This window comes from Onychostoma macrolepis, chromosome 11 (assembly GCF_012432095.1).
Source record: "Onychostoma macrolepis isolate SWU-2019 chromosome 11, ASM1243209v1, whole genome shotgun sequence".
In the NCBI taxonomy this organism is placed as follows: domain Eukaryota; kingdom Metazoa; phylum Chordata; class Actinopteri; order Cypriniformes; family Cyprinidae; genus Onychostoma; species Onychostoma macrolepis.
In genome coordinates, this window is record NC_081165.1 from 26817105 (window position 1) to 26829755 (window position 12651).

Below are 12651 nucleotides of genomic sequence, written 5' to 3' on the forward strand. Positions count from 1 at the left end.
ACAGAGATACTGGAAGTACATGACAACACTCATCTTTTCAGATTGTTTTATGGTAAATCACCTCAAACCAACAACAAAAAAACCCTACTCTATTGGACTTTTCTGGACTCTCAACACAGAACAACAGGTTTGAGTTTCACAAGCTCACATCGCAAACACAACACACCAAAGCAGAAGCAAACTATCAAAAACATGGCAGATCATTTGCACCGGTTTAAATATCAAAACTACTGTCTTTAAGCAATGCTCTCGGTTCAATAGGACTCACTTCACACGAACTGTCCATTAATATCCAGAGGAGGAAGCACGCTTCACTTTTACAGTAATAACAGTGCTTACAGTAATGCACTTATAATGGAAGTCTAGAGCTACACATAAAGCACCATTTCTACAGAGAAACCTCAAACATTCTTAAAATCAAAATACATTTACTTAAGAAGCAAAACGACTGACCAAACTTTTGTGACTTTATGCTTAAAATAACCAAAAATATACATATATTATTTATATATAATATATAAAATATTAGTGTTTATTAGTTTATAACTAATCTTAATATATTAGATATATATTTTTAAATAATGTAATAGATGTAATATAGTCATGTAAGTGTATTATAATATTAATAAATTATATGTATTTATATTAGTATAAATTTAAATAAAATTATTTATATTAATTTTATACTAATCTTAATAAATAAAATGTGTTTAATTAATTTACTAAAATAATAGATGTATTTAATTTTCTTATTTTCTGAAAAAGTTATTCAAATTTAGTGACTTTATGCTTAAAAGCAGAGGCAACACTTCTCATCTTAAGTTATTTTGCTTCTCAAGTAAATGCATTTCAGGATGTTCAGATATTTGTATTGTAAAACAAGATGAATTTTTGCCTTGTATATGTTCCTGTTTTTCTAATGCATAATTAGAAGTTAATCCTCCTAAAAAAAGAAGTTCCACCTCAACAAGACAATTCGACACTTTAAATAACACTCATTTTTGTATGGAGGCATTCATGTTAGTGCTTTAACTGCTCCATATTTCCATTGTGCATTACTGGGTTTTTACGCTCGTTTCTAATGACTTAAACTAGCACTGAACCGGATCATTCAATCATCATTACTCATTTATAAGTTGATTTCTTTTTAAGGCACATCATGTCCATAAAACACACCAAAGTTATTGAGATACATTGTCATTAGCCTTCATGAAGTCCACTGATAACCTGCGTTAATAAACAGCTGACAAACCCGTCTGAGTCCCGTCAGCTGATGCAGAAGTGTGTGATCATCAGAGAGCATTATGGGAACTCTCAGTGTCCCTGACCGGTGGTTCGTGGTGTCTGTTGACTGCTAGTGTATTGTGGGTAGGTACAGGAGCGGTAACTAACCCGTGGAGAGTCCTGGTCTGATGGCAGTCCGTTCTGGGCAATCTGCTCTCCTTCTCTGTGAACAAACACACACAGACAAAACGTCACATCTGAACACTTCCTTTAGCTTCAGATTCACTGCCTTTGAACAATGCATCATTTTAATCAATAGATTAGTGTTCTATTTAATGTCCACTATTGTCCACTAATGTTATATTTAATGTCCAATGTTATTTATAAAATATCTGAGCAATAATTCACAGAAATATTTACAATAATTTTATACTCAATATTATATATATATAGTGTATTTAGTAAATTTATTTAGTATTATGTATTTAGCAAATTTATTTTCTTATTAAAACAATACACTTGATATATTAATATAAATATATTACTTGTATTAAAACATAATATTTAATTGTATTACTTTCATCTTAATTATTTATATTAATACATTTTATTTTTTATATTAGTTTTTAACCAATCTTAATATAGTAAATGTATTTCATTTAATGCCATTATTTTTACTATTATTTATTAAATACATTTTAATTATACACAATATTATTTATTAAAATATATTTAATATAATACTTGTGATATTTTAATACAAATATATTATTTATATTACTACATTTGTTTTTTATATTAGTTTAACTAATTTGAATATATTAAATGCACCTCATGTATTTTTTTAACTAAAATAACACTTAATGCACTAATATAAGTATATTATATTATTAAAATATATTTACATTTGTTGTATACTAAATATTACTTCTATGTATATTAAAAATAATTTAATGAAATAATTTAACACTTCATATATTAATATAAACATACTATTTATGTAAATAAATTATATTACTTTTATATTAATTTTAATACATTTAATAATTTTTTTTACTAAAATAATACATTTCATATACTAATACATACATAAATGTATTATTAAGTACTCTTTTTAAGAACACTGTTTACACAAACCTAAACATCAGAAAAAGAAACTGTATTGAGTCCTAAAACACATTACCTGATAGTGTAGAACAGCATCTGTCTGACATGTGCCGTGTTTTCTATGTACATCAGCAGCTCTGTGTGTGTGTGTGTGTGTGCTCTGTGTTCACCTCTGCTGTGTTTCTGCGTCCTGCGCCTGGACCGGCTCCGGCGTGGGTGGTTTCCTCCTCCTCTCTTCCTCCTCTTGCTGTCTTCTCACTTCCAATAACTCCAACTACAGAGTACAACGAGAAGTACAACAACAGTCACGGTGACGCCCTAAACACTCACTCACTCACACACACACACACACACACACACACACACACACACCTCTCTCTCTCTCTCTCTCACACACACACACACACACACTCTCTCTCTCTCTCACACACACACACACACACACACACCTCTCTCTCACACACACACACACACACACACACCTCTCTCACACACACACACACACACACCTCTCTCTCTCTCTCTCACACACACACACACACACACACACACACACTCTCTCTCTCTCTCACACACACACACACACACACACCTCTCTCTCTCACACACACACACACACACCTCTCTCTCTCACACACACACACACACACCTCTCTCACACACACACACACACACACACCTCTCTCTCTCTCTCTCTCACACACACACACACACACACACACACACACACACACACCCTCTCTCTCTCTCTCTCTCTCTCTCACCGTAGTCAGTCGCTCCAGCGCTGAGAAGCGCTCCTCCCAAGTTGCGGCTGATTTCTCAAACGCTTCGTGGCGTTTGATCAGCTTCTCCACCTCGTCCACACTCTGTCCCAACTCTCTGCTGGACAGATACGGCTCCTGTCCCAGCAGCCACGCCTCTGCCACGCCGGCGTCCCGTGAAAACTGGTGCACTTCCAGAACTGTACACACACAGGCACAGTTAAAGGGGAAGTCAGTGTCAATGATTTAAAGCACAGGCTGCCCACATCCTTCTACACACTTCCTATTATAAGGTCAGAAATAAGTGTATCAGAGCCGCTAAGCATCATGGGAGGTGACGCTCTCAGTCCCAATATGTCAAATAGAGAGCAGCCTCAAAACCGTAAGAAATAACCAGCTGGGAAAACTACTTCCTAACGGTTTACAACTCGAGAGTGTTTGAAGCTTTCAAAGTCACACTGTGTGAGATCATATTCTGGTTCAGTAGTAGACTGATATATGTCAGGTCATTTTGAGATCTCACTTTTACTTTTACAAATTAATATAAATATATAACATATATTAATAAATTAGATACATTTATATTATTTTTTAATTATCAGAATACATTACATTTATTTACATTTTATACTAATATAATACATTTGAACAATACATATAAATATAAATATAATGTTCACACACACACACACACATATATATATATATATACTGTATGTATACTGTATATATATATATATATATATATATATATATATATACATACATATATACACACACACACATACACAACCAACAATTATTTTAATATAAATTTATTTACTTATTTACTATTTACTTAATATTAATTTAAGTTTTAATTCATTAACAAATTATAAAAATTAATAAATAATATTTACTTAAAATAAATTTATAATACAAAATTTTGTGGTAATATTTCATTTTATAGTCATTTTAATAAATATTTAATTACATTTTTTAAAATAAATGTTTATACTTTCATAATACATTGAATTTATTAATTTGAATATATTGTTTTGTTTTTAAGTATTATATACTAATATTAATTTTATACTCATTTTATATATTAAATCTATTTAATTTTTACTAGCATAATACATTTAATATATATATATATATATATATATTATTTTATTAAATTTATATTGTTTTTATTCTAATCTTTATAAAGCTGAGAAAACTACTTTCTAATGGTTGATAACACAAGTGCTTTGGAGCCATTTCCCATCATACTCACTCAGTCTAAGCCACTCCCATCTGTCCTCCCACTTGTCAATCATATCTTTCCTCTTGTCCGTCAGCTGCAACAACTTCTCTTTGATCTGAGGGAGAAGTAAACAGACATGAAGGACTGGAACAAGACATCTAAAGATGGTTCTTGTGATCTAAAACCTCTTCACTCATCCACCTCCTCTGATGCATAGTGTTTCCGTGCCAGGAGAGATTTGCCCAGCTCGATGCAGGCCGTGAAACTGTCGTTACGGGCATCGATTTCAGCCTTGATTCCCTGGTGGTTGTTCATGAGAAGCTCCACAGACGACACGTCCCTGAGGACCAGCAGATAGAGAGCAGATTAACACCTTCAGACTGGAACATCTAAAACATTTTACATTTTATATACATTTTTAGATTCATTTTCTACTTAAATAGTACTTGTATTCTGCACAATGTTGACTCTTAATGTAATATATATTTAGAAATAAATATAAAAATAATTATATATTTATTTTTAATTATATATCTTTTTTTTTAAATCCCTTTACTTCACTGCATAAATATTACATAAATATTGAGATATAAATCAGTGTCAAAAAGGTGAAAACGTTAAAGACAATTTTAGCTATATCATATATATGTGAATCGGCACTGGTTTCACGATTCAATTCAATTCGATATCACGATGCATCACAATTATATCAAATTTATTTTGTGCATTTTTATTAAATTATATAAGCAGGCTACTTTTTAAAATAATCTTTAATTAATTCATTAATTCATTAGTATTTTAATTAATATATAATTAACTAATTATTGTTAAGAATTAAAAGTAAATACAGCTTTAAAATATACAAGCAAATATAAATCAATAAAGGGGGGAAAAGACAATTACAAGTGATAAACAAAAAGCACTTTCAGTATCTGGGAGTGCTTTAAGTATTGAAAGTTTACAGATAATCATAGTTATGGGTTTTTCTTTTTTCCTCAGCATTATTGCCATTTGATTATTACTGATGAGCATAGGCGGACAAAGTACACAACTCCATTACTTGAGTGAAAGTACAGATACTGCGTGATTGAGTGATCTCACACAGCTCTTACAGTGCGTGCACACATCTATGTGTAGCCATTCATCCACATGTGAACAGAGTGGACAGTGAAATCCTGTAAATACAGAGTGATAAAGAAACAAATATCACACCTGCTTTAAAACCCAGCAACTTTACAACAGCAACACTGCTTTAACAAAAAAGCAAAACAGCAAGACTTATTTGACATCAAAACAAAAATTTCAAAAATGCTGTCTAATCGCTCTCGGTCTGTGCAGTGCTGCTTCAAGTCCAACACCTGTTGTGTTTTATTAGCACACGCACAACAGTTCTTCTGTGGCTTTATAGGTAATATTTTCACTTACACAATTGAGCAAAATCAGACAATATTGTGTCTAATATATACCACATTATTAACTTTTTTATTATTGAATTGTTGTAAATAAATATCACATTTGCAACTGGTCAGTGTTCACACAAATGCTGGGAAATCACTTCATGTAGCCCTACAAGAGTGATTGCTGATAAACCGCCTGAAAAAAAGAAAGTCACGTTTTGGAGAAGAAAAAAAAAAATCACCCACTGACTTTCAAAGCTGCTACATAGTAACGACTTTCTACTTTCGAGGACCTTGATAGAAATGTAGTGGAGTGAGAAGTACAAATGAAATGAAAGAAATGAAAGCATATCTAAAGTAAAAGACTAAAATAATAGCGAGAGTAAGCACTGTCAAGCAATGTGCATGTCTCAGTGCATATTCTGTGCAATGAAGTCTCTAGCGCACACACGTGCCATATGCGGGAAAAAGCTAAGCTCAGATTTTAAAATAGAGAGTGCATTTTAAATACTCGCGTGACAAGCGCATATGTGACCCTGGAGCACAAAACCAGTCTTAAGTCGCTGGGGTATATTCGTAGCAATAGCCAAAAATACATTGTATGGGTCAAAATTATAGATTTTTTTAATGCCAAAAATCATTAGGATATTAAGTAAAGATCATGTTTCATGAAGATATTTAGTAAATTTCCTACTGTAAATATATCAAAACTTAATTTTTGATTAGTAATATGCATTGCTAAAAACTTCATTTGGACAACTTTAAAGGCGATTTTCTTAATATTTAGATTTTTTTGCACCCTCAGATTCCAGATTTTCAAATAGCTGTATCTCAGCCAAGTATTGGCCGAACATAACAAACCATACATCAATGGAAAGCTTATTTATTCAGCTTTCAGATTATGTTTAAATCTCAATTTTGAAAAATTGACCCTTATGACTGGTTTTGTGGTCCAGGGTCGCATATGTGAATGACGTCATATGCTATAATCGATTATGGTCTATTACTGCATCGATGCAGAATCATGCACGTCCGCATCGCGATGCATCGATGCAACGATTAATTTCAACAACCCTAATATCACCCAGTCCTAATTATTAAACTAAACCTAAAATTTAATTGAGACTAAAACTGAAATACAGATTTTGATATTTTATTTTATTATAATTTTAACAGTATGAAAATTATTAATTTAAAAAATATACATCAAAGTGTCACCTAACACTGAAATGTATTTACTTTTAAAAAATGCTTTTAATAGTATTTTTTTATTTTTTATTGACTGATTATATTAGCATTATTTTTACATTATTTTTTGAATATATTCATTTTATATTTTAGAATATATGCATTATTAATATTATTTAATTTAATTTGATTTTGTTTGTTAATTTGTTTATATTATGTTTAAAAAAAAGAAAAATTGAATGGCAGAGAAAATTGTAACTACATTTGTTTTGAAATAATGTGCTGTTCTCTATGCTGCTACGTCAAAATAAAAATAAAAAAGAATATATGCATTATTATAATATTTATTATATACATTTTTTGTACCTAATTTTTATTCTGCACAACAATAAAGTTGACTCTAATTTAATCTATATACTCAATACATTTATAAAAAATCCTATTTTAAGACTTCAAAGAGATGAAAAAAGGATGATAAAACCTGAGACATCATTTTAGCAATATAACACTAATGATGAAATACAACTTTTGACATTTTAGCAGTGAAAAAATAAACTATAACTATTTATTTGGTCTCTTTATGAGCCATTTCTATTTCAAAGTCACCCACAAAAATGAGGCTGTCACATTTAACTAAAGTGCAGGTACAGCAATACTGTCTCCTACCTAGAGCGTAGGCAGGTCAGAATCACACACCTGGGCTTCTCCTGCGTCTCGATGAGGCGGATGACGTCCTCCATCCAGAGCATGAGGTCGCGCACCATACTGAAGAAGCGGAACTTGTCTCCAGTATCCAGCAGTCGGGCCCTTCGGCCCTCGCAGGCCTCCAGCAGACTCCTCCAGGCCTCCAGCACCTCGCCCTCACGCCGCTGGATGTCGTCCGCTTTGTCTCCAGCATACGCTGACTGCAGGCGCACGGCGTCGTCCTGCAGCTGCCTGACCTGAGCACACCAGCAGAGGGCAGCGCTGAGTGAAACACCTCCATGCAGCAGACTTCAGTGAGCATTTGATGAAATGCACAAATTGTGAGAGACATCAAATTTTAAGATCCATTAAGTAAGTGAAGAGTTTTGGACAGTGCATTTAGCCAATAAAACAGATTAATTTACTTCTTTGTTGTGCAATATTAGTCTCGTTACACAGGATGTTCACCTTCAGAGGTTAATGAGGCACAGACAAAAGCTGCGGGACGAATCCATATAGTGTCATTTGAGAAAGGACTTTACTGAGGAGAGCATGTCCAACTTCTCGACCAATCAGATTTTTATGCTATTCGTTGTAGACAATTTTTTAAATATAAATTATATTTAAATATAAAGTATATATTTAATAAATCTATTTAATTTATAAAACAGTAACATTATTTTTGTATTATTTAAAATATTATATTATTTATTTAAATATAAATTTTGATTATTTTAATTTATAATTATATATATATATATAATATTTAATATTAAATATTTATATAAATATCTATCAATTCTGTTATTAACAAATTATATTTGTTTGTGTGTAATTTATAAAACTTGAGAATAATTTTGTTTCTATGGTTTTGAAAGTCAAAAATAGATCAAAAATACATTAACAACAGTAAGTTTGCAAAATATTATTACTATTTAAAAATGATTTTCTATTATAATATATTTTAACATTTAATTTATTTTCAACGATAGTTGATCAAATAAATGCAGCCTTGATAAGCATAAAATACATTAAAATCTTTATTATTCTAAACTATATACGATATATTTATATATATATATATATATCAGCATACATTTTTTAATTTTTAAATATATTTATATTTTACAACACATTTATTTTCTGATTTATATATGTATTTATTATACAGACATTTTTTGTACTTAAATAATTGTACTTGTTTTCAGAACAGTGACAAAATAATTTGATCTATATTCTGAAATGAAACTAAAAAAACTTACTTAAATATTGAGATGTTGTCCAATATTAATATTTTATAACATTAATATAAATATAATTTTTGACACACACACAAATATATATTTTTAATGTTATTCAATCTATCCAAATGACTTTAGTGTATTAATATGTGTGTGTTTCTGGATCTGAGCGCCGCACCTGTGTCCCTAGAGCTTGAATGTCGTGTTCAAACGTGGTGTGCATCCTCTGCAAGGTCTCCACCGTGTTCTGGTCTCGGCCCAGCTCTTCTGGAAGCTTCTTATGCTTGTCCAGGATGCGTCCCAGAATCTCCTTGGCGTCGTGGTAGAACTTGTGCAGCTCGTAGGATGCAGCAAGAATCTGCGTGCGTGTGTCAATGAGCTCCAGCAGATCGGCCCAGGCCTCGTTCAGACCGTCCTTCCACTCGGCCACAGTCGCTGCGTCAGTGTGCCCCGCGTTTATGAGTTCGTCCGCCATGCGGTTCACACCGTCCACGCGCTCCTGGCCGATGTTTCCTGTGTCGCGAGCGAATTCACGGAAACGCTCCTGCAACATCTGCGGGAGAGGAACATGTATTTATTATATGATCAAATTTTGTATATTTACAAAATATACCTTCATTTAGATGCTGCACAACTGGTCATGAATATTAATTAGGTTAAGTAATGTTTACCCAAACTGATTTTTGATCATTATATTATATCAGCATTTTTTAAATAAATGCATAATTATATTTTCAGAACAATTATTTTTTATATTTATTATTAATAATTAATAATCAGACTGAATATGTTTGTCAGGGTGACAAATGTTTGTATTATTTATCAATAATAAAAGCTTTGTTTAATTTCTGGTGGGGAGAATACAATAAATCTGATCTGCTCATTAAACATTTCCTCCATAAATGAATCAGTTAGGCCTGATTAAATGAATTGGGTTTGAGTTTGAATACTTACATATAAGATAGAATATTAGCTATATACTAAAAAACTGAAATACAGCTTTTGACATTTTATTTATTTATTTTTTATTTTAAAAGTAAAAAAATATATATATTTATTTATTGTAACTGCATGATTGTTCAAATAATTTTTAATGCATTCATTTTATTAGAATATATTTTTAATAGATATTTATTACCATGGATTGCGGAACGTACCAAAAGAGGGGGTGTTCTTCGTACACTGGCACGATGGATTAGAAGTGGCATTATAATGCATTATACATGTACCAAATCCTTGTTATTGTACAAAATAAAGTGTGTAAGATTGCACATTTTACATCCTAGTCTACATTTTAATATTAGAAACAGTTAGTATTAGATGCCAGATATTAGCCTATTTTATTAAGACTCTGGATAATTGATTTTTAGAATAGAGATCACGGTTCTCCCAAGATTCTGAAGCAAAACATTAGACAAATACAAAATAATATGTAGGCTAATTCACTTAGGTTTCTTACAAAATGTTTTATTTAAATGAGTGTAAAATCTTATTTGAAATATATGAACTTGTTTCGTTTTTGAATGCATCTCTTGACTGAATGAATTAGACATCAGATACATTTTAACAGTCACTGTTCGCTACCTTCTGGCATAACGTAACATTTATAATCGGGGCGGCGCCAGGTGCTCAGGGGATGCTAGATCAATGACAGGGGGATCTGAGCAATAGTAAATATAACCAAAACAGGTTATTATTATTATATTAATAATAAAATCGCTGTAGGTGCATTTCAAGTATTTATGAGGAGTAGGAGTAGGCCTATTATCACGCTTAATTTATGACATGGGGGCGCCCGCGCAACCTTATTTATTTTTTATTTTTCCTACGGAAAGAACTTAAAATACTTATTAATTTTTGGATGTGCTTTCTGTCGTCTCATGCAGTCTCTGTGGATGGAGCGCGTCTCAACAATGAACCGGCTCACAGACATAAACTAAACTGAAACAAATCTATAAAAAGCTTGAAATGTCTACTACGAACTAATTCAAATAAAAAAACTAATCTTCTCTAATTATGTAGTCCGTATGAAAATGTGCACGTCCATTAGCCTGCTGTGGAGATGGAGAGTCAGCGCCGGCGTCTGCAGCCGACACTAACTGAGAAAGCGCTAGTTTAGTTATAAATAATTAAAATGTCTTCTTTTTCATAATTATTAGCTATTTTTGCTGGTGCTTTGCAGCAAGCTTTATGTGCGCGCTTGAGCATGGAATGTAGGCTATAATACGCCTAAATGCTTATTAAAAGATGGTTTAGTAGGTTATTATATTAATCTATTTAATATAAACGTTCGACTAGTTTACTAGAAAAGTCCATAGTCGGGGGCTGGCCTAGCCTACTTGGCACAAGGAACCGATCCATTTAAAATAATAATAAAATGCTGTGACATTACGAAATGTGCGACTGCAAATCACGTCACTTAGTATTCCATTGCACAAGTTATGCATGTGTAAGTAGACAAATGTTTTTGTATTATTTAATCTTTCTTAAACTATGGGGGTGCTTTGGTCTTTTTAGGGGTTCTGGAGCACCATTACAATCATTTGAAGCGTAACATCAGTTCCAAAGGTCAGTTTCTCATTTTGAACGCGGCTGCCGCAACATCAGAGTCTGTATCCGGACTATAAACTTTTATCCCAATACTTTCATTATTATTTAATGTTGAGTAGACTGTTTGTAAAGCTGTTTCAAAAGTTTATGATGAGCTGCTCTCTCTGGATCAGCGGCTGCGCGAAAGCAGGTTTAAATATTCCGATTGTGATTTTAATGCTTTAATAGACATGGTCTCATCGACATAGCAATAAGATTGAGTGTGTTTGAATCGAGATCGCGATCTTTTAATGAGTAATCCATATGAGCCTGTAGCCTATTTATTTTTGTGTGTCATAATTTGTACCAGACCTCAAAAGTTACCCGGGCCCAGGCCCGGGCGGCCCCCCTGCTTCCGCGATCCATGTTTATTACTATACATTATTTTCTTGTACTTAAAAAGTTGACAAATTAATTTAATTAATATACTGATTTTTTAAATCACATTTTAAGCCACTGCAGAGCAAATGCATTAATATTGAGAGTAAAAAGACTGAAAGAATGAAAAAGATATTATTTTAGCTTTATCACACAGTCCCAATGACTGTAGACTAACCCTAAAGGTTATTGCACACTGAGTCCGAAATTCTCTTCCGAAATTTTCGCAGGTTAAAAAATAAATACGACCTCACGCTGTGTCAATCACGTTTACACGCTGCCTCCGAAACTTTCGTCTGTCATAAAAAAATTTGGATCAGGTTAAATTTTCTGCGTTTTCGCATCCGTAGCAAGTGTTTTGATAGGAAAGGATGACGAATACGAAAAAAAAAAAAAAAAGAAAATAAAAATTTCGGACTCGGTGTGCAAGGACCTTAACACTGAAATTAAAATTTTGACATTATGTGTGTTAGAATTCGTCTTTTGCACTCACAGTGACGTGTTCGTAGTCTTGTCCGAGCTCATGAGATCCAGCCACCACCTCTCTCTCGGCGATCCACTGCTCCAGATCATCCACCTCCCGGTTGAGCTGGAAGAGGCGGAAGCGCTCCTCCAGTTTGCCTCTCCTCTCCTCTGATAGGTCCTTCAGTCCGGCGTACAGCTTATCCACCTGTGACTGACGCATGCCGATCCTCTCACTACAGCACAGACACATCAGAAGTCAGGCTGGATTTCAAGATCACATTCAGAGATGTTCAGCATAAGATGTTAATCAGGACAGAGGTGCAAAGATTAAGATCTGATTTGAAATACGAACATGCACATTTAATTCAGATCAATTCAAATTCCACATC

General features: G+C 32.8%; 1 protein-coding gene across 5 annotated transcripts in view; it reads right to left on the minus strand.

The window, feature by feature from the left end:
- The window catches only part of sptbn1 (spectrin, beta, non-erythrocytic 1), a 104228-nt gene that overhangs the window by 6386 nt on the left and 85191 nt on the right, over positions 1-12651 (minus strand). For 3 of the 5 annotated variants that reach the window (XM_058791969.1, XM_058791968.1, XM_058791972.1), the window contains 8 exons: positions 12291-12495; positions 9009-9383; positions 7572-7846; positions 4522-4660; positions 4351-4435; positions 3096-3292; positions 2502-2605; positions 1393-1447 (listed from right to left, as the gene is read on the minus strand). In XM_058791969.1, coding sequence (XP_058647952.1) covers positions 1393-1447; positions 2502-2605; positions 3096-3292; positions 4351-4435; positions 4522-4660; positions 7572-7846; positions 9009-9383; positions 12291-12495 — 1435 coding nt within the window. The remainder of the gene's footprint in view (positions 1-1392; positions 1448-2501; positions 2606-3095; positions 3293-4350; positions 4436-4521; positions 4661-7571; positions 7847-9008; positions 9384-12290; positions 12496-12651) is intronic. The other 2 variants (XM_058791971.1, XM_058791973.1) reach the window with 1 other exon arrangement.